Here is a 24554-nt window from a genome sequence, read left to right on the forward strand (position 1 = left end):
TGAGTGTAAGCTAAACCACGTGTAAACGCATTCCGCTACTGTTCTGTGTAGCTCAGTCGCCGCTCAGCTGGTATTAAAAGTTATTTCAGATAAAGTTTGGATGTGAAAGGAGTACGCTGTGGGGAAGACATTAAGGCAGACCGAATACATACTAACACTCACAGAGCATTCGTAGCATATTGGCGTGTCTTGCGCTCAGAGGAATAGTGCCTCGAGATTCGAAGGCACACTTTTTGTCCACGGACTAAGACCTCTGTGAGGATTTGCCTTGCCGGATCGGATCAGTGAAGGAAGACAGTTTTTCGGAAACATTGGATTGACAAGATCGCGTGTTATTGTGTGACCAAATATATTGTGATTTATTTTTTTACATTCCCCAAAAGACTGAACCAGAACTTATCTAGACGACTAGACATCATCACGTAGAAATAATTCTCATAAATTGTTTGTTGCAATTCACAGTTGGCTTCAATTCATCATTAGGAAACCTGCATATAGTGTAGTCTTTAAGAGGCCACTCGGTAGTTGGAGCTCAGATTACCCAACCTCACTTCCTACTAGACCAATTAACTTAAATATGGAGTAGAAACCAATTTGTGTTAAATGATAAGCATTTATTTATCTTTATTTTTATGTGTTATATAGCAGATTTGTGATATTCGATTTCCGAAAATGCTTATTTTTGGAAATAAAAATGTGTTGTTAAGTTTGTGTATATTTGGGTTTGGTATTATTTTATTTTCGGACGGAGCTAGGAGAAGAACCAATCGACATAGATCTCTTCAAAGCGACGAACCAAGAGGGTATGTTACAATTAGATAACTTAAACACATATTATGCAAGAGCCAAATCTGTCTATTGCAGGTCTTTCTTATTAGAGGCCTGAAATGTTATCTAAATTATTAATTAGACATTGATTAACTTATCCAGGCCATAATCAACTCTCGATGTCATTGCTAGCCTGTGATATTTAACGGATTGGAATACATATTTTAAAAAATAATCAAACGTAAAACTGGATTATCGAGACTTTGTTTTTTATCGTACAGACTTTAGTAATAATGATCGAGGCTAGGCTTAAAATTCAAAAGCTAATATCTCGATTCAGAGTGGAGAAATTTGACTAAAATTTTCAACATATTCTATTTATGTTATCTATGTTTTAACTATTATAGCGAGAACTGTCAACTCCTTATCTAATCTCCCATAATTGTTTTTAGAGAGAGGGAGACCTTGTGATACAGCGCGCATGTGCTAACCATTCGGCCATCCAACCCCACGATTTGTTTTAAGACTAACAATATAAAAGCCATAGCACACTTCATAGAATTCTTCCCGTGGGTGTATTTTAATATTAATAATCTTTTTATACAGCTCTCTCTCTCTCCCCCTCTCTCTCTCTCTCTCTCTCTCTCTCTCCCTGATAACAAGGTTATTGACATGTATATAAATGTTTATATTATACACAATGTCCACCCGTGTCCGACATGCCATGCCTGTGGTGATATCAAATACTGATTTTGCTATTCCAGCAATTTACTCGGTCAATCCAAATTATACTTTCTTGTGTTTTGGTTTTAAATATTAGTAGATTTCAATGAATTAATATTAGTAAAAATTACATAGCAGACATTAAACTGATACAATTCCACAAGTTTGAATTGACACCGTATAAGGGATAGTAAAAAATTAGTTTGGGGAGGTCTTCCAACTACCCAGATTCTAATGTTCGACTATTTTGTGTGACATTGAACAACAATGGATTCTGAACAGTAACATTGGCATTAGGAAACCCCCGATTAGCTTTCATAAAATGAAATGGGGTTTAGCGTTCGACTGTTCTGCTTCGACTGTTCTCGCATGAAAATTGGGATTAATTTTCAACCGCCATTAGTTATTCACACGCTTAAAATTTCACCCTTCACCTTCCATTTTGTGAACCCGCCACGACCTTTCTCTCAAACAGAGAAATTCTTTTAAAAAATTGAAAATTCCTCGTAAAGTTAAAAAAGTAAGTTTATTTTGTCAAGCACTTGTTGGTCGGATATGGTATTTAAACCCGGGGCTTGTAGGATATGTAGATAACGCCCTTAAGATTTCATTCCGTAGAAACGTTCTCGAAGAAATGTTTAAACGACAGTAAACAATCTCCCCACTGCCTAAGTTTTACATATTATATTTCACAGTTGGGGTAATAACCACAAAAAATAATAACTTTATCGTTTTAAGAAACATTAGATGTTTCGATTCTCACACGATATGTCTTTAAGTCCTCGTGCATATTTAAACATACATTATTCAAGAGCTAAATCTGTATATTGCAGGTCTTTCTTTAGGCCTGAATTGTTATATAAAGTATTAAAAATACTTTATGCAAGAGCTACATCTGCCTATTGCAGGTCTTTCGTTAGGCCTGAAATGTTATCTAAATTAGGCTATTAACTAGACATTAATTAACTTATCCAGACCATAATCAACGTTCGGTGTCATCACTAGCCTGCGATGTTTACTGGATTTGAATCCGATCTGCTGCTCCCCACTCATTGATGGTTAAATAAAAAAATTGGATAATCGAGACTACGTTTTTTTATCCTACCGACTTTAGTAATGATGATCGAGACTAGGCCCAAAATTCAGTCGCTTATATCTCAGTTCAGAGTGGAACAATGTGACTGAAATTTTCAGCATATTCCCTTTACAATATCCAATTCGTCACTATTAAAGTGAGAACTGCCAGCTCTTTATCTATTCTTCCATAATACATCTTTAATGTTTCATAGCTGTGGTAATACCTACAACAAGAATGCTAACTTTGCCGTCTTTAAACCCGTATGGTAGTTGGCTATAATATTTACAAAAATAAAAACCTGCTAACTCTACCTTTCCACTTTTCAATGATGCAGGACGGGGGTTCTGACAAGGACAGCTGTCTAGTCGTTCGTTTGGGACAAAAAACCGAGGTCCCGTGTACATATTGGCGTGCACGTAAAAGATACCTTGGCAGTTTTAATTCGATATAACAGTAGGCCGTGGCGCCGCTGTCCGGGCAAAATTTTCCTCATAGCACACTGTATGACGTATGCCTGTCTTCATTAGCCCAGGTTAGGAGCAGAACAGTAGGACGTTAAACTCCATTTCATTTCATGCTAACTCTACCATTTAAAGACACATATCCCAATTGGGGGGTTGGATGGTCGAATGGTCAACACGTGCGCGCTGTATCACAAGTTATGTCATTGAGTCAACTGGCGTGGTTTCGTTGGTTTTCTCCGGGTTCCCCGGTTTCCTCCCAGTGCTAAAGACCCCTCCGGGCAATTATTGAAATAAAATTGAACCAGGTGTTAGTCCCGAAATGACCTAGTTTGTGTCGAGTTGACGTTAAACCCCATCTCTCTCTCTCTCTCTCTCTCTCTCTCTCTCTCTCCATATAACAATTATCATACTCTCTGTTTTTAAACCCTAACACTTGATGCATACTCAAAGGAGGCAAGTCCCTTAATCAGTATCATCCACAGTGTTCGATATTGCAAACACGAATTATTGATCAATTTAAATCAACATTAATGTTGCTATCTTGTGAAAAGATTGGATTCGGATATCTAATATTAAGACAGTGATGATTTGAAAATTGGCGGACTGGTCGCGTGCCAGAATACTTTTGGGCACCATTTGTAATGAATCAACTCGATGAACGAAGCTAAACATATCCCACAGGAGAATACTACTGATATAGACTGGAATAACCCGACGCCAAAGCATAATTGATTAAAATTAGAGTAAAATCAGAAACAAGTAAATGTAAATCAGTTAATGTACTTTCATATTACATTATTATATGCTTTGCGACCAATTTGCGTCCATTTCTATGTGCCAATGAATAGCGATTTAGCTCCTTTAATGACTGTTGAAAAAATGCTTATTTGTTGTGGTAATACCCACAGAACATGACAACTTTACCATTTCAAGATACATTTGATATCGCAATTCTCACACTCTTCTGTCTTTAAACCCCAAGACTTCCTGCATACTTATGATAGATGTTTCTGGTGACATATATACATCCTTTAGTGTCAGTTTAAAGATGGCGGTAGCTATATTTTATTCAGGCTTGAGCAAATCTGAAGAATGAGTTTAGTTACTGTTGTGCGAATTATATGATATAATGCACGTTTTACTGGTAATAAATACCCCAGAAACTCAAAAAATGATTTTCCACGATCATGCAAGGGTACTTAATTATGCATTATGCAAGAGTTAAATTTTCCTATTGCAGGTCTTTCTTTAGGCATGAAATTTTATATAAACTATTAATAATACATTAATTAACTTGTCAAGACCATAATTAACTCTCGATGTCATCGCTAGCCTGCGATATTTACTGGATTTGAATACATTTTGTGATGGATGATTTAACGTACAAATGGATAATCGAGACTTAACTGTCAGCTCTTTCTCAATTTTACCTAATGCTCCTTTAAAGCTCCAGAAAATAAATAATATCTCTATCTAAGTACTAGATGTTTAAGTGTCCTACCTGTTGTGTAAATTATCCATTACATCCTATTTTACTTGTCCAGAGAGTTCGAAAATATTTTTAAATCAAAGTTTCATTTGAAAAGGTTTACTTTAGACTTTTCAAACCATTATGTTGAATTTTTCAAAATTTTTAAATAAGGTGTGTTAAGATACGAAAAATTATTTTAAAAAAGCACCCTTTTCATAAGGCTATAAGTTGAAATTTGTACTAGGAACAGGCCATAGCCTTAAACTATGTTATACCTTTACTCCCTTAGAATATTTCAAGATTTCATAAATAAAATTCCGGGCTGAGTATGATTGATACTATTTGGTAATGAATAAGGCGTCTGACTGTGTATGATTGATACTATTTGGTAATCAATAAGGCGTCTGACTGTGTATGATTGATACCATTTGGAATGAATAAGGTTTCTGACTGTGTATGATTGATACTATTTGGTAATGAGTAAGGTTTCTGACTGTGTATGATTGATACTATTTGGTAATGAATAAGGTTTCTGACTGTGTATGCTTGATACTATTTGGTAATGAATAAGGTTTCTGACTGTGTATGATTGATACTATTTGGTAATGAATAAGGTTTCTGACTGTGTATGATTGATACTATTTGGTAATGAATAAGGTTTCTGACTGTGTATGATTGATACTATTTGGTAATGAATAAGGTTTCTGACTGTGTATGATTGATACTATTTGGTAATGAATAAGGTTTTTGACTGTGTATGATTGATACTATTTGGTAATGAATAAGGTTTTTGACTGTGTATGATTGATACCATTTGGTAATGAATAAGGCTTCCGACTGTATATGATAGCTAGGCGAACGAGTGATCTACACTTTAGATCATGAGCTTTGCTATGGATTCACCAGTAGTGAACTCGATCCCAAATGAATAAATAAATAAATAAATAAATAAATAAATAAATAAATAAATAAATTATCACAATAAGTAAAAAGATAAATTAAGATATTATATTATATTATATTATGTATAAATTAAAAAGGGAACAAGGAATGGGAAAAAAACGCAAAACTACTTTGCAATGTGCACTAGTGAACTTGATCCCAAATAAATAAATAAATAAATAAATTTAATTTAATATCACAATAAGTAGAAAGATAAATCAAAATTTCATATGATATAGCCTAGAAATTAAGAAGGGAAAAAAGAATGGGAAAAAAACGCGCAAACCTACTTTATAAAGTGCACTAGTTATCCCTTCCTGTAGAATTAACAATACGAGAAATAAAAGGTGAGGTCATCAATGTCAACTAGACTGTGATTGTATACAGACTGTGAGAAATAGTTTGTTAATAATTACAATATGGTGGAGTATTAATTGCATCTGGTTTGTTTAAAACTTCCATGCAAAGATCACAGTTGGTCACCGTAAGATATAATTGAATTCTCCACGCCCTTATACTCAAATATCAAACGGGTTCACGCCATCATTAAAATATTTGGGAGGAAATTCTACGATTTGTTACTTTCACAAGGAGCCGCGGTGGCTCAGTGAGTAAGATGTTGGCTTGTTAACCTAGAGGTCACTACGTTGATTGAGAAAGGGCCTGGCAAGGACAACCGTCTAGTCGTTCGGATGGGACGAAACACCAAGATCCATTGTACACTTTGGGGTGCACGTAAAAGAACCCTTGGCAGTTTGAATGCGAAATAATAGTAGGCCGTAATGCTGCTGTCCGGGCAAAAAGTTGCCTCATAGCACACTGTATGACATATACCCGTCTTTATTAGCCCAGTCGGCTATGGACACGGGGTCTCGGCGAGTAAGGCACGGTCGTGGTACCCAATCCCGTGTTTTCTCAGATTGTACCACTGGGTTTCCGCTTGTCAATATCTCGAAAACGCCTCAACGGCGGACTGATTACCACTCGGCATCGTATTCTACGCAAAATTTTTCTCTAGAAAAGTTGGGTCTGGTTTTGTGCCCATTTGATGGACCCTTCCCCCTCCCCCCCCCCGCCCCGAGCTGAGCCTCCAGACTATATCCCGGACCGCCTGTTGGGTGACCTACCGATCCACTAAGTCTAACGAACTTGTTATACAAACACATTATAATATTTGTAAGTTACGTATACTATATATTTGTTGATACATTTGTTTAAAACGGTGGAATGTTTACACATAATTATGCAACTATAGCAAAACTCGAACAAAAGCATAAATCCCAAAATACAAAAAAAAACAACATTGACACGAAAGTTTTATTGTTAAATAATTTTAACTATGTGTCACACATGAATGTGGTTGTTTGCTCTGCATTCCTTGCATTATTTACGACAACAGCTTTGAAATTGAAATGAAATGAAATGGTGTTTAATGTTCTACTGTTCTGTAACAACCGGGAAATGTGAATTAGCATACACCATACAGTGGGTTATGAGGGGAATTTTTGACCAGACAGTGGCGCTACAGCCTTCTCTTATATCGAATACCAACTGCTTAGGGTTCTTTTACGTGCACATCAATATGTACACTGGATCTTGGTTTTTCGTACCATCCGAATGACTATACCTTGATCCCTACCAAGTCGCCTCTCCTGCACCACTGACAAGTGGGAAACACGCCGGAAATCCCGATGAACTATCTCTGTCAACACCGGAATCGAGCACGGGACCTCCACGTTAGCGAACCAGCGTCTTACTCACTGAGCCACCGCGGCACCCAGCTTCGCAATTCAAGGTCTTTTTAATTAAATATGCATTTTGTAAGAGCCAATCCTGCCTATTACAGGTTTTTATTTTTGCTTCAAATGTTATATAAACTATTATTGAGACATTTATTCACACGACAAGTCTATAATCAACTCTCTAGACCATCGGATGACACAGATGTAAACGGATTAAAATACGATCGCCATTTAATGATTTAATTTAAAAATGGAGAATCAAGACCGAGTCTCGATTGACAAGTAACGTTGTTATGATGATAAACAATCTATGTCAAAACTTCAAACCATGATAACATCACTCAAACATAAAGTAATTTGAATGAAATTTTCAATACGTGCACATTAATTTTGAATTATGTTTTTTTGAAACTATTATAGCAAGAACATCTCTTTATCTAAATCGTACATACTGTATCTTTAATGTTATTTTATTTTCAGTCCAAATGTTTGCGGTCAAAGATTTCGTCGGTTTTGTTGTGCTGGATGGATGAGACCTAAACGAGGGCGACACTGCAATATACGTAAGTTGTTTCTGTCACTCCATCATCTGATCACAGCCAGGACCGAATTCATGCTGGGCATTACCGGGCTTCCATTATAAAAAAAACCTGTAACAATTAGAATTACTTTTATTACGAAATACCCCCCCCCCAAAAAAAAAAAGAACTAAAAAATCCATACCTTATCTGATAACCAGGCCCCGCGTTTACAAAGCATTCTCAGACTTAAGTTAAGAATTTACTCAAAATTGTTTGCACTATTTTAACTAAAATATAGCCCTTTATAAAACTGGTATTGTTTTAATGTATCAAATACATCAATAAGAAACAATATGTAAAGTTTTGTGTTTCTGGATCAAAGATATTTCTCATAAACAGTGATTGAAAGTTGAGTAAATTCTTAACTTGAGTCTGAGAATGCTTTGTGAACTTGGGGCCAGTAATTTATGTCACTTTTAGAATTTACATTTTGAAAAATGTTGTAAAAATTATAGTTACAGTCAATATCATTGAGAAGACTAAATTAGAACCTACCGTATATTTATAATTGTGTCATGTTTTATTCTCCTTCAGTTACTAAATGCAGTTTAAACAATTTAATGTATGTTTATCATTCATTTTAGATCATTTGTTTAGTTGTCATGGTATTTATATCATGATTAGGGTTCGCAAACCTGAACTGCCCAAGGGCTCCGATCCTGAAGTTCTAAATTCCCAACTAGAAATATCGGAAATATTTAGTAAATTTAATGAGCAGTAAAGTGGCTTTTAAGAAACCGACTGTAATCACTTGTAGAAAACGACTTGTCAGAGGGCTTAGTCAAACTTAGTGCACGCCATGTGTGGACGCGTGTTTATTTGAAACAGACGCGACAACCATTGACTGACTCATGATAAATTACAAATGAAATGAAAAAGGGTTTAACATCCTACTGGGCTAAAAAAGACGGACAGTGTGCTGTGAGGGATATTGTTCCCGGACAGAGGCGCTACGATCTACTTTTGAATTCCAACTGTCAAAGGTTTTTCGTCTCATTCGAACGACTAGACAATGTTCCTTGTCAGGCCCTCCGTCCTGAACCACTGACAAGGGGAAACCACATTGGACAAACGTGAGGAAATTTCGCGGCCAACATCGGGAGCAAACTAGGTACATCATTGCTAGCGAGCCACGTACTTACTCACTGGGTCTGTCATTGAGTCAACTGTCGGGGTTTCGATTCCCCGGTTGTACGTGACAAGGAGTAGGGTCGCCTGTCCAACCTCGTGGGTTTTCACCGGGTCCTCCGGTTTCCTCCCACTGATAAAGACCCCTACGCGCAAGCGAATTATTGAAATAAAATTGAACCATGTGTTAGTCCCGAAATGACCTACTTTGTGTCGAGTGGACATTAAACCCCATTCTCTCTCTCTCCCTTAGTCACTGAGTCACCACGGCTCTCGATACATTTAAAGTCAATTGAATTGCTGTCATACATACATTACCGGCTCAACAATTGGTACAGGACTAAGGGCAAAAACAAGCGAGATCCCTTGAACACGTTGGTGTGCACATAAATAAAAACCATGACTACTGAAATTCGAAATACGAGTAGGCCGTATAGCGCCGATGTTCGGGTTAACATTCCCCATATACTGCGTGACGTATGCATGTGTTCATTAGCCCAGTTTGTGCTGAAAGGTGTGAAATGAAATGGGGTTCACCGTTCTACTGTTCTGCTCCTATACTGGGCTAATGAAGACGGGCGTACGCCATACAGTGTGCTATGAGGGAAATTTTGCCCAGGCAGCGGCACTATCGCCTACTCTTATATCGAATTCCAACTGTCAAGGGATCTTTTACGTGCATTCCAATGTAAACACGGGACCTCGGTTTTTCGTCTCATCCGAAGGACTAGACAGCTGTCCTTGTCAGGCCTGAAAGGTGTGAAGTTAAACCCATTCTAATATAGTGGCGTGGTGCAAGGCTACATTTTAAGCCCTATTCCATTAGTATGATGCATTAATAAAATGATTGTGATTATCCCCATCCTAGCTTATCCAAAGAAGTTAAACACAATCTAATTCCATCTCTAAGTAATAGTGGCGTGCTGCAAGGCTACATTTTATGCCCTATTCAATCAATATGACGCATTAATATATGATTGTGGTTCTTAAATATAATATGGTATCAATATATCACTCCAGCCTAGCTTATCCAAGCAATATACATTCACTGTAAATTTAATTTATTTTTAAAACAATATTATAACATTCACAAAGTACCCGCAAATTGTGTAGAATTTAGGAAATGTATACTTTAAGAGAAGCCATACGGTGACCAGCTGGCACACGACGATAAAACCCATTCTTGCAATGTAAACGATATTTGGCATATTTCTTTTAACCCCTTTTAAATCTGATACAATTATGTAAAGAATCCGATCATTCTGTACAAGGTTACATAATACGAAACCGTGTCATCTTTAAGATAAATAATTCATGTTTTATTTCATTTTCTAGATTTTTATTTATTTATTTTATTTAAGCACAAACTATCCGGCTGTTGATTCTACTAGCTAATTCATATTTTATTTAAGCACAAACTGTCCAGCTGTTGATTCTATTAGCTAATTCATATTTCATTCGAGATCTTTTGTTTTTATTTTATTTATTTAGAACACAAATTATTAGACAATTGATTCCGTTATATCTATTTGACTTTCGAGATCTTATTTTTTTGATTCTTTTAGTCAATTCGTATGTATTTGATTTTCGATCCCTGCATTGGCCGAAAAGTTCATCGGGATTTTGAGGCGTGGTTTCCACCTTGTCAGTGGTGCAGGATGGGGGGGGGGGCTGACAAGGACAGCTGTCTAGTCGTTCGGATGGTACGAAAAAACGAGGTCCCGTGTATACATTGGTATGCACGTAAAAGATACCTTGGCAATTTTAATTCGATATGTGTAGGCCATAGTGTCGCTGCCTGGGAAACATTTCTCTAATAGCACACTGTATATAGTCTTGTACAATTTGGCGTGCGCGTAAAAGAACCTTTTTACAGTTGGAATTCGAAATAAGAGTAGGCCGTAATGGAGTTGTTCGGGTCAAATGTTCCTCTTAGCACACTGTATGGCGTATGCTCGTCTTCATTAGCCCAGTCGGAGCAGAACAGTAAGACGTTAAACCCAATTTCATTTTAATTTCTGTTGTTATTTTATTTATTTAGAATAAAACTATTCGAGCAGCTAATTCATATGTTATTGCATTTTCAACATTTTGTTATTATATACAATCTAGGCTACTGGGCATTTGATTCTTTTAGCTGATTCATATTTTATTTCGATTCTCGAGATCTATGTTTACTTTTATTAAAGCACAACCTATTGGACATTCGATTATAGAAGAAGAAGAAGAAACTTTATTGCATAAAAAAACCTTACAAGGTTATGTGTATATACAAATAAAATAATAGAAATATACATGAAACAAACAAAGGATACATACATGGACATAATTATACAAAGATACACAACTTTACAAAGACATGAACAAATTGTATACAAAAGCTCCTAAACATTTTAAAATTTCTATATTTGTATTCATCATCAGTATTTTATTTGATTTACAAAATCTTATGTTATTGTATTATTTTATAACACACAAACTATTAGATATTTGAATCCATTAGCCAATTTAGTTTTTTGTTATTTTTATTTTATTTAAGCACAAACTTTTTAATATTCGAATCTATCAGCTAAATTTTGTACTATTTGATTTTCAAAATCGTTTGTTATTTTATTATTTTTTAACACACAAACTATCTGATATTTGATCCCATTAGCCAGTTTATATTTTTGTTATTTTATTTTATTTTACATTTGTTTCTACTAGCTAAATGTACCGGTGGCTGTAATGGAGGACGATGTATGAAACCCAATCTATGTTTTTGTCCCAATCGACAACTTGGCCGCACCTGCAATACTCAAGAATCCAAGGGTAATAAAATTTAAACGTTTTTATGGGTTCATTGTACGCAGCATGATTAACACAATAATATGCGTATAGTTTAATATTAGGTTTATGACATAGATCCAACTCAAGTTTAAAAAGATTGAAAAATGCTTTAAGTGGGCTATTCCATATTACATGGTGTATTCGTTATTTGATATTATTTTCGTGTGGAATTCAAACTCAAATACTTGAAGACATGGTCTAGTTAAAAGTTTCGTAGTCCTATTGGCTTGGAGATAGAGGCGACTTTTCAAACCTCATGGGTTTACTCCAGGCACTCCGGTTATAAGACAATTTGCCTGCGATATCATCTTCGGTGAAGCGGAAGTTAAACCCTGAGAACAACATGTCCAGTTGTCAGAGTGACTTGATGACCATGACGATCAATTGTCACCAACGTATGTTAACTTGATTATCCAGTCGCTTGATTTTGGAGGTGTCGCAGAGTCAGGGTGGAAATATTAAAACTATGTACTTCTTTATAATTATACCCCGAATTAACCAATTTTATTCACTAAATATATATCGGGAGCTAGAAATTCAGTCTACTAAACAATGGAAAACATTACAAACAAGAAGGGCCTACTTAAGTTTTTAAATGACCGAACGCACAGAGATCTCTAGCCCTGGGGAAAACCGATGAACATCCACGGTATTAGACAGGTGAATCTGTTACCTCGGTTACATACCTTATGATCTGAAACACATGGGTTAAACCAGTTGACTGACTACCCCAACCAGTATCAAAGGTTTCTACAACCACTTACTCGTAATTGCTCGAAGAAAATTATTATTCTATAATTTTGTACAAATTTTAAAAGGGAAAATATGAAAGCAAACATAAATATTATTTTAAATAAGATTTCGTTTTTTTGAGGTCGTTACCAAATGGTTAACTTAAATGTGTCTGTTTGAATACTATTCTTGTCTTTTAAAGCCGTGTGTCGTCAGGGTTGTGAAAATGGCGGAAGATGTGTGGGACCTGATCGATGTGCCTGTCCTTATGGATTTGCAGGTCAAAGGTGTGAACAAGGTAAATTAATGTCCTTAAGACACGTGTTAGAAAATAGGTCAAGTTAAAGATAAATTGACTGTCGTGAATTTAAAGATACATTATGGGAGATTAGATAAAGAGCTAACAGTTCTCGCTATAAAAGTTAAAAACTAGATAATGTAAAGACAATTTGCTGAAAATTTCAGTCAAATTGATCCACTCTAAACCGAGATTTTAGCGATTGAATTTTCGGCATAGCCTCGATCATCATTACTAAAGTTGGTACAATAAAAAAATTGTCTCGATTATCCATTTCATGATTAAATTAAGAATGAAAGTGGAGCAGCAAATGGTATCCAAATCCAGTAAACATGACAGGCTAGCGTTGGCATCGAGAGTTGATAATGATCTGGATGAGTTAATTAATGTCTAATTAATAATTTAGATAACATTTCAGGCCTAAATAAAGACCTACAATTGTCAGATTTATCTCTTGCATAATGTATGTTTAATGTTTGTTACAGAAGAATGTTGTTCTCTTTTTTTGGAAGATATATTTTATTCACATAAAAGAATGGGAAAATAGGGAAACAGACAGACTGGCCTATATGTCAGAACAATAGGACGTTCAGTTCGTTCCACTTATCTAAAGCAGACAGACAACGTTATCTCTTTTTTTACTGCACAATCTGCGTCAATGCACACTAAAATGGAGTAAGCCCGGATTTAGCAAAATAGTAGGATCTTAAACCCATTTATTTTAAATCTTTTTTTTAAATGATAAACCACTTCGTCTTTGTCGCATTCTCATGTCTCGAAGTATAAGACATCTTGTAATTGGTTTACCTAAATATGCTGACTCGTCTAATATCTTATGTAATAATTTCTCTTATCAGCAGAATATGTAGCTATTTTAATTGTGGGGTTTGTCGCTTTGATATAGTTTATAATGTCTTACAGATTCGGATATTTCGGGGTAAGGTTGCACTTCAAAGCGTAAAGAAGCCGTGATAAATAATTCATGGACTGTGTGTACCATACATTTGATATAACCATTACTAATTAGGCATAACCCAAATATAATGGAGAGAGAGAGAGAGAGAGAGAGAGAGAGTAACGTCCACTCGACACAAACTAGGTCATTTCGGGACTAACATGTGGTTCAATTATATTTCAATAATTCGCTTGCGCGTGGTGGCCTTAGCAATGGGAGGAAACCGGACGACCTGGAGAAAACCCATGAGGTTGGCATGCGATCGTTTTTCTTGTCACGTACAAGCGGGGAATCGAAACCGGGCCACTTGATTCAATGACAAACCTTATGATGTAGGGGAGGGGGGGTGGATGGCTGAATGGTTAGCGTGCGCGCGCTGTATCATAAAGTCTGTCATTGAGTCGACTGGCGTGGTTTCGAATCCCCAGTTGTACGTGACAAGGAGTAGGTCGCCTGTCCAACCTCGTGGGTTTTCTCCGGGTCATCCGGTTTCCTCCCACTGCTAAAGACCCCTACGCGCAAGCGAATTATTCAAATAAAATTAAAAACCATTATGTTAGTCCTGAAATGACCTAGTTTGTGTCGAGTGGACGTTAAACCCCATTTCTCTCTCTCTCTCTTATGATGTAGGCCTCGCGCGTTAAAATGTTGGAGATTGTGTGTACCATTCAGTGTGAATTAAATATAATAATTATTTCTAGAAAATGGTTATTATAATGTAAACCTAATAAAGAGAATTTCTCTACAACTTCTTAAGTGGTCATGAATGATTAGAAAAGTTTTCTAAATTTCATGGGTTCTCTACTGTTACAGCGTTTATTCATAAATTGTTTGAACGAACGGAATGACTATAACCTTTTTATAATTCTGGCAACTTAATTGGAATTAAAGTATATGAACTTATTTTTTCAGTAAACCTATTATTAGTTTTAATTAGATATTAATCCGTTACTATTACTGTTAGTTATTAATTTCAATACGTCGTTGATGGCTCGGCCCCTATCGGATCAGTATGTCTTCGTGTCGTGCATTCATACTGGCGAAAGCCACTTTTAAGGCATATTATTAATGATACATTATGCAAGAGCTAAATCTGCCTATTGCAGGTCTTTCTTTAGGCCTGAAATAAATGTTTTCTAAATTATTAATTAGCCATCAATTAACATATCCAGAATATAATCAACTCTCGATGTCATCGTTAGCTTGCGATATTTAGCGGATTGGAATACATTTTTTGAAAAACAATAAAACGTAAACGTGGATAATCGAGACTTTCTTTTTTTATCGTAATGATGACCGAGGCTAGCCTAAAATTCAAAAGTTAATATTTCGATTCAGAGTGGAGCAATTTGAGTGAAATTTTCAGCATATTCTACTTTCGCTATCTATTTTTTCAACTACACGTATCATAGCGAAAACTGTCAACTCTTTATCTAATCTTCCAGAATGACCTTTTAATGATTATGTAATTTTATCGATATTATTATGATGAATCAGCTGCATATGAAAGCCAGGATGTTGAAAAACAAACTTGAATCGATTATATAACCCTTCCTGTGACCTTTCCCATAATTTCAGGGTTATATGATAGTTTATTAAATGATCAGTTCATCCTGAGCTCAAATTATGATTAATGAGAGTATTCTATAAAAAAGGTTCGTGATAAGTCGGTCAGATACTAGCCCTAAATTTACACAGATAAAGCCCTTAAATCCACCCTTCATAGCTATTTGTAATTATTTCTAGCATATTAAGTACGCATGGTGATAAAATAGGGGGGAAACCCCGCGTGGCCAACAATAGGTATGGATTACCTTTAAGAGAGAAGTCAACAAATTGTGTATCGTTTGATAACACGTGATGAATTAGTTTAGAAATTCGATTTGCCGTGACAGGAGGCATGCATGACCGATATATTAATAAATGTTTCACGAATTTGATACTATATTAAATCAGCGATATTGTTATGAATTTGTAAAAACTAACCAGCAAAAATTGTTATAAATTGATAAAAACCTAACCACGTGCAGTCTTTGTTAAAGTGTCCATATTCTTATTTAATTTATAAAAAACCTAATAAGATATATGTCATAATATTGTTACCACAGCGAAGATATAAACATTGTGAACTTCATGTCCCTCATAAAGGCCTATAAATAAAGCACTCCGAAACGTTATATAGAAATTGTCTGCGATATCATCTCGGTGGAAGCGGACGTAAAATACAACTAACTCATACACACACTTTAGAAATCTAGTGATTACTTATTAAATATATTCGGCGAAGTGTCAAGGGGTCTATTTGTGAAATACACTTTATTTCAGTTCTGAAATCTCCTAATTAATATGCACATCTATGTCTAAGGTGTGTATCTCTACGCCAATTATACTTATTATGGGTATCATGTGTCCAAATGTTGTATCTTGATTTGCGGAAATTTTGAAATGCAAAAGGTTCTATTTCTTAATCTTTTTTTCAAAGAACAAACGTTCTATTTTCTTAATCTTTTTTTCAAAGAACAAACGGAAACACAGTTAAAGATACATTATGTAAGATTTAGATAAAGAGCTAACCATTCTTGTTATAATAGGTCAAACATATATAATGTAAAATGAATAATTTGAAAATTTCATTCAAATTACTCTATTGTGACTGAAGATATTAGCCTTTGATGGTTTGTCAAGACGTGTGCAATAATTTCAACCACCGTACTGGTTGTTCGAAGCTAAGTCTCGCTGCTCCATTTTTAGCTTAAATCAAAATTTGGCTGAACTGTTCTAATCTGTTTAATATCGGAGAAATCCGATGCCATCGAGAGTTGATCATGGCCTGGATACGTTTATTAATGTTTAATGAATAATTTAGAAAACATTTCAAGCCTAAAGAAAGACCTGCAATAGGCAGATTTACCTCTTGCATAATGTATGTTTTATATGATTATTACAATGACATCATTATTAATGTGACGTCACAATGTATTTTAAATGAATATTTACGAGTATATGGAAGACTAAACAGCTCTTTATTCAGTGTTCTTAATTCTTAGTTTTTAAATCATAGTCCTTATATATATATATATATATATATATATATATATATATATATATATATATATATATATATATATATATATATATTGGTAGATTTCTATACCTATTAACGAATGTCGATTTATTATAAATAATATGATGACACTATTCTCTATTCTCAGATTATCGCACGGGACCATGTTTCACACAGATCTCCGACAATATGTGTCGAGGCCAGTTAACTGGTGTCGTGTGTACCAAGATCCTCTGCTGTTCAACGATTGGTATGGCGTGGGGACAGCCTTGTGAACAATGTCCAGCTCAACGTCACCCGTGTAGACGGGGCTACATTCCAAACCCTGAAACCAACACATGTCAAGGTACGTGCACCATTTAAATTATGATATCAGTCAACCATTAATCAGTCAACACAGAAGTTGTTTAACTAAAGCGCTTTAAAGTCAATCTGATTAAAACACAGATCCTATTTCGTTTCGTTTTGTTTTCTTATACCTTCGATGGCCTACACTGCTAGTGTAATAAAGACAAGTAAAACGAAATTTTGAACTATAAAAACGAAACGAAATAGGATCTGTGTTTTAACCAGATTGCTTTAAAGTTCATGTGGATTCTTTCAGTGTTTGTTTTTAATCAAATATTTAATCTCTGTAATCAATATTCGATCTGGATATCACTAGAGTTAAAATGGCCATTGTATAGAAATCTTGTAAAACAATTGTGGACGCTTACGGCTAGCCCCCGGATCTATTCACTTGTTTTGAATTGTTTGTCTGTTTGTGTTTTTTTCTGAGTATGATGTTTTGTCCTTGTATTTGTTTTTGAGGAAATTTTGTGTGGTGCAGCCCCCCTGCACTAACTATTAAGGATGTGATCTTCATTTAAATATTTGGGACAATATCTAACGTCACATGTCTGTTTTCATTACTCTGAAATCTACTCTGAAATCTAATCTGATTATTTAACATTTAATTTAGAAGACAAAACAATTTAGGAACAATACATAATCCAGCGGATTGGATTAAAATCGAATCAAACGATTTTACCGAAACCATGCAAGGTTCTGCTGGCGCTTTTGTAGGGGGCTGATGATGTTAAATGGTGACAATTTTAAATTAATCTTATCCTTGTTTGTGCTGAACGGAACTGAATAATAATTAGACTGATATTCTTTTTAGAAAATCCACTTCATTTTACAAGATATTCAAAATCTCACAATGATGACCACTGGCTTTAAAGTATCTGTCCGTGCTTTCAGGTGCCATTATGTTGTATGTGAAGGCCATGCATTATGAAACCAACTGCTAGTCGGTTAGGTCTATTTAATAAGGTCAACTTCAAGTTTGGGCAAAGGTCACGAGATGTAAACAGGGCTAGCGCTAATCCCAACCCTAACCCTAGACCTACCCTAACCTACAATCTCGCCACCAATCACGTGGCCTAATCTGATTTACATCTCAGCGACCTTGACGAAAATTGAGCTGGCCTTAACAAATAGATTTAGCCGTACTAGTGCCGTATTTACCTATAGGCATGTTAGGCTTAAGCCTAGGTCCTCAAGATGAAAGAGGTATCTGGGCAAGGTGTATAATATTTTTGACACTGTCAGAAGCCTTTCTTATACGCACAGTAGTCTCAAACTTCCGACATCATTCTCGTCTCTGCTCAATTGTGTTTAAAACATCGGGGAATGGGAGGGGCCTAAGGCCTTTCTTTATCTATATCCGGCACTGCTAACTGCTAATCATGATGTTTTTGTTAATATGTTAATGAGTGTAAGGCTATACTAAGGTATTGCGAAATCTAAAAGAGTGTCCTTCTTAGGAAACTTTTAAGAAGACTTTAAAAACATATCTATTTCAAAAAACATTCTGCAAATAACAATTTGTATTATGTGTTTATTTAATTTAATTTATGTGTGTGTGTGTGTGTGTGTGTGTGTGCGTGTGTGTGTGTGTATATATATATATATATATATATATATATATATACTGTTCATGGAAAGCGCCATTGAATACATCGAAGATGTTATAATGAGCGCTATATCAAATTCAATAAACATAAACATTATGATATTTATATATTTGTTGTTTTTGTTAAAATGTATAAAGCTGTACCAAGGTATTATGATATTATTTTAATATATTTGTTTTATTAAGATGTAAATGAGTGTAAGGCTATACCAGGATTATGTGTGGGCGGTAACTGTGTGAACACGCTAGGATCTTATAGATGTGGATGTAAAGAAGGACAAATTCAAAACCCAATAACACAAGTCTGTGAAGGTCAGTGGAAAGACTATATATTATAATTTAAGATGTTTTCAATCGAATTTAATCTTTCTTTTTATTCTATAAAAAAATCCAAATCCATTACTTCTCAAAAATTAAAAAAAGGTCCAGCTTTTTTGTTATTAGTTTTGACCAGTTATGAAAGATGACGTCACAATTCCAAGATGGCAACGGAGACGCCGTGCGCGGTTCCTGGTTCATGTAGTAATACTATTGGGAGATGCTAATTGTAGGCCGGTTCGGGATGTTCGGGAAATTCCGATGATTGCCGATTCCATTCCCATAAATGAGTATTTTGAAGAAATACCAAGCCTAACCCTTTTTAGAAGACTGAACTTGGATCCAATTTACCTTTTACCCCTCTTAAAAAGGTTAGGGTTAGGGTTGGTATTCCCCCAAAATGCTCATTTAAATAAAGAGGCCATTGTAGACACAACTTCGGTCCCACTAACCGTCGGAAATTCCCGAATGTCCCCAACCGGCCTACCATTAATATCTCCCAATAATATTGTTGTATGTTAACCTATTTTTAATATGATAATTATATATTTGTTGTTATTTTTCAGATATAAATGAATGTAAAGCTAACCCGTCTATATGCGGTGTTGGACAATGTACCAATACAGAAGGGAGTTATTTCTGTACTTGTCCACCGGGATATGAGGCTTCACCTGATCGATCAAGATGCACAAGTAAGCCTTTAATAATCATATGCATGGATTGTTAAACAGACTTACCACGGAACTTCATTATTGTTAATGTAGACTTTTGTTTTATGGGTATCGGATTTTGAGAATAGCCAGGGTTCAGAAATATTATCTTGACTTTTCATCAACTGGGGCCTTGTTGAAGAAAACTTAAACTAAATAATACAGTCTTTTTATTGGTCAATATCTGCATTTTATACACTGACTTTAGTCCGCAGCCAATGAACAATCAGATTTTAGGATTATTTCCCCTGAACGACTGGCAATAATTTAGATAAAGTTTTGATACTGTTAAGTTAGCCATGGTGGTATTCCTCGTGCATTGGATTACATTTAAAATACAGATGTGACGTCATCCTTTGATGTTGGCGTGCCATTATTCCAAATAAAGTTCAATGTGCCAAGCGTACATTATTTATACTAGTTAAAATTTTGGACCCGCGTGCGGTATTTCATCGCAAAGCAGGCGCGGGTGTTTGTATTTGAAGTGGTGTAATGGTCTCGAGCTTAAGACATTGCGTAATGTATTGACATATAATGTCTCGCTCTCGAACTTTAAACCACACATAAATTCAACATATACACCGCTATTCATATTAAACCTCAAACAATTATAAATAATCGTAATCATTTTACGAACGAAAGATCTTTTCCGTCCTTTAATGTCGAATGCCCTCGTCTTGGTCAGTTGTTACAGTTTTCAAAAGAAAATTGGTCAAGTTCTAACGTTGACCAAAGGTCATTCAGTGCACATATTGTTTTACTAATACGACCCAATTATAAGACTGTGTATATTTTCACAAGTCCCCACCCATCCAAGAACCAAGAATCCCAGAAATGAATCTACAGTTCTCTAGGTCTTAAATGACTTACAGATGTGCTCAAAACGAGCGGGAAATACTTGGATATTTGGTGTTTCCGACGAAATAAAAGGTCAAATTAGAAACGATATTGTTTTGTGAAAAGTAAGTTATCAAGAAAGAAAATAGCAAGATCCGGTGTGTTTTAATGGCGATCCAGGACGGATACAATAATTGCGTTTTAGGCGAAACCTTTAGCGATAATTCGGTTGGAAATAGGAGGTCAGGTCCGATAAGGTCGTCGGCATTTCTCCGTGTTTTATTATGCGGAACGAGTTTTGATCTTACGGCATTGTTCTGTAATGAAATGAACTGAAATTAGTTTTAGAACCCTACCTTTCTGAAACAGCGACAAAATAATGCGAGTGTAAAAACAATATAGAACTGTGTTTAGCGTTCCACACCGAACAAGTAGTTCGGTGAGAATAGCGCTGGTCCGCCACCCATATCGTATGAGTTAAAAACAAAACAAACGAGGTCCCGTATATACCATCACGTGATAAGAAGTCCTGGCATACGAAATGAAATGAAATGGGGTTTAACGTCCTACTGTTCTGTTCCGACTGGGCTAATGAAGACGGGCATACGCCATACAGTGTGCTATGAGGGAAATTTTGTCCGGCCAGCGACACTATGGCTTAGTCTTATATCGAATTACAACTGCCAAGGGATCTTTTACGTGTACGCCAGTGCGTAGACTTCGATTTTTCGTCCCACCCGAACGACTAGACAGCTGTCCTTGTCAGTCCCTCCGTCCTGCATCACTGATAAGGGGAAACCACGTCGGAAAATCCCGATAAACTTTCTCGAACCTTCAAGATAGCGAGCCAGCGTCTTACTCACTTAGCTACCGTGACTTCTTCCTGACCGAAATAATAGTAGGGGTCTTTAGCAATGAGAGGAAACCAAAGGACCCGGAGAAAACCCACGAGGTGGGACAGACGACCCTACTCCTTGAAACGTACATCCGGGGAATGGAAACCACGGCAGTTGACTCAATGACAGACCTTATGATACAACGCGAGCCCCACCCATTTAATTTCAAATTAATACCGAAGTCAGTATTGGACTAAAATCTGTTCATTCCATTCGATCAACTAGACATACGGTATTTTATTAGTCTGAACAAGTCTATAAGCAACGGAAATAAAGCACATGTATTCATTGATAGGAAATGATTGCCCACTACGTCATGTAATCCATGTATTAAAGTCTATTATTATACACGTGTTTTTAATTTGTTAAAATGGTTTTAAAATTCAAAATAGCGCAACTGGATCTTTGATATATATTCGTTATCTATGAGATCATGCGATTAATGTCACGAATGACACTTAAAACATACCTTTCAAAGTTTCAAATATATATATATAGATATATTATATATATATACATAAACATTTAACCGCACACGGTGTTTCCCCGAGTTCTGATATAACCGATATAACTTCCTGTCAAATGTTCTTATAAATATTATGACATATTATATAAATATTTGAGTTATTTTAAAATAAATTAATATACATCTAGTTTTACGATTATCATGTCTGGTTTATGTACTAGGCTTATTCATGTTTAACCCAGACTTAAAGCAAGGGTACCGTGTACAGATAACCCAATGGTTAGCGCGTGCTGTCAACTGGTGTGGTTTCGATTGCCTGGTTGTACGTGACAAAGAGTAGGGTCGCCTGTCTGATTTATATACTAGATTTATTCATGGTTAACCAAGGCTTAAAGCGAGGGTTCCGTGTAAACACGTCTGGTTTATATTCATGGCTTATTCATTGGGCTTAAAGCGAGGGTCCATGGCTTATTCTGGTCTATACTTAGAGAGAGAGAGAAATGGAGTTTAACGTCCATCCGACACAGACTAGGTCATTTCGGGACTAACATATTGTTTTTTAAAAATTTTATTTCAATAATTCGCTTGCTTGTAGGGGTCTTTAGCAGTAGGAGGAAACCGGAGGACCCGGAGAAAACCCCACTCCTTGTCACGTACAACCGGAGATTTGAAACCACGCCAGTTGACTCAATGACAGGCCTTGTGATAGAGCGCGCACGTGCTAACCATTCGGCTTATTCATGTTTAACTCGGGCTTAAAGTGAGGGTCCCGTGTACGCATGTAAAAGATCCCTTGACAGATGGAATTCGATATAAGAATAGACTGTAGCGCCGCTGTCCGGGCAAAATGTTCCTCATGGCACCCTGTATGGCCTATAGTTGAAGCAGATCACAGTATAGGACGTTAAACACCATTTTTTTCATTTCATTTCTTAAAGCGAGGTTTCGTAAATTCCGATGGACACGGGGTCTCGAGGAGTAAGGCACTGGTTTGATAAGTAAAACGGCCGTGAGTTCGAATTCCATGCTTTTCGGATTGTCCAACCTGGTTCCCAATGGTGCATGACAGAGGTTCTGACAAAGAATCAGGTTGTCCGATGGGGCAAGAAACCGATATCCCATGTTTTCCTGTTGGTAGCACGTTAAGTATCCCTTGTAAAACGACCAGATTAATAAACAGCTTGATACGATAATTGTGTTTGAAATGAAATGAAATGGGTTTAACATCCTACTTTTCTGCTCCGACTGGGGTAATGTAGACGGGCATACGCCTTACAATGTGTTAAGGCCCAAATTGTGCCGGGCAGCGGCGGTACGGCCTACTGTAGTATCTGTCTAGGTTTTATTTACGTGTACATGGAACCTCGGTTTGTCGTCCCATCCAAACGACTAGACAGCTGTCCCTGTAAGGCCCCTTCACGCTGCACCGCTCACAATTGGAAACCACGTCGGAAAACCCCGTGAAATTTTCTCTGCCATCACCGGGAGCGAACCCGAGACCTCCACTCTAGCGAGTCAGTTCACTAAGCCACCACGTCTCCTTGTTTTAAATGGAATAAGCCACAGAAATTGAAGTATAGAAGATGACCTCACCCCCTCGTGTACACCATATGAATGAAATCAAATACTTTAAAAGCATGTTATTTTATTTATGCAAATAATTTATATCACACGTGGTAGACGTCTGTCTCCGTTGTAGAATGGAAAATAAATTTATAAGCATTTTTAAAGGGACATTTTATAGTCCAGGGGCCGGTTGCTCAAAACTAAGTTATTTTAAAGATCCGTTATCTTGCTAACGTGTTGTTTGTTAACGGTCTATTAAATTTCTGTTGCTGGTAAGTCAGTTTCATTATCCGTTAGCTAACGGACTGATTAAAGTTAATCCAAAATAAGACTGTTTGTTCATTGGCTGAATTTTAAAATTTTAAATCCAATGTATAACAGATTCATAGTTAGTATTAACAAGAAACTGAAGACTGTGGGACAACTGTGCAGTCTGTTCACAAAACTTGATTAAAGACAAAAAGATAACTGTAGAATTTACTACAGAAAACACCATAAAAAGTATAGCATACTTTATCTTTTCCTTTAGAAATTTTAGCGCAAATCTGTAGGAAAAAATATGAGATTTGCATTACAGAAACTGTAGAATATTTGGGGCCATTATTTCCTACAAGCCCCCAAAATTCTGTAGAATACTATAGAATTTCATCCTATAGAAAATGGGATAGCCCCCCATTGCCCAACCGTCTAGCATGTACTATAGAATTCTATAGAAAACTACACTGGTAATCTATAGGAATTTTTGCTAAGGGTATACTTCGACGGATAACCAACTAATTACATCGTTAAACAGATAACGGAGCTCAGCACCTTCGTTAAATACAACACCAAGTTAACTCCATGTTAAAGTTAACGGGGCTTCCAGCAACAGACTATCGCTCCATTAAAGATAACCATATTTGTTAACTCCATGGCTCGGTGAGCAAGACGTTGGCTCGCCAATCTAGAGTTCCCGCGTTCGAGCTGATTGTTTGTCAAGGAAGTTCATAGGGATGTTCCGGCGTGATTCCCACTTGTCAGAGGGCGTAT

The 24554-nt window shown here is 36.2% G+C and overlaps 1 protein-coding gene across 1 annotated transcript in view; it reads left to right on the plus strand.

Moving 5' to 3' along the window:
* The window catches only part of LOC126817722 (fibrillin-2), a 104658-nt gene continuing 80104 nt past the window's right edge, over positions 1-24554 (plus strand). The window contains exons 1-7 of the mRNA XM_056100149.1: positions 1-803; positions 7669-7751; positions 11604-11708; positions 12661-12756; positions 16924-17121; positions 18919-19044; positions 19617-19742. Of these exons, the coding sequence (XP_055956124.1) occupies positions 673-803; positions 7669-7751; positions 11604-11708; positions 12661-12756; positions 16924-17121; positions 18919-19044; positions 19617-19742 (865 nt within the window). The 5' untranslated portion in view covers positions 1-672. The remainder of the gene's footprint in view (positions 804-7668; positions 7752-11603; positions 11709-12660; positions 12757-16923; positions 17122-18918; positions 19045-19616; positions 19743-24554) is intronic.

Source organism: Patella vulgata, chromosome 4, assembly GCF_932274485.2.
Source record: "Patella vulgata chromosome 4, xgPatVulg1.2, whole genome shotgun sequence".
NCBI classification, from domain to species: Eukaryota; Metazoa; Mollusca; class Gastropoda; family Patellidae; genus Patella; species Patella vulgata.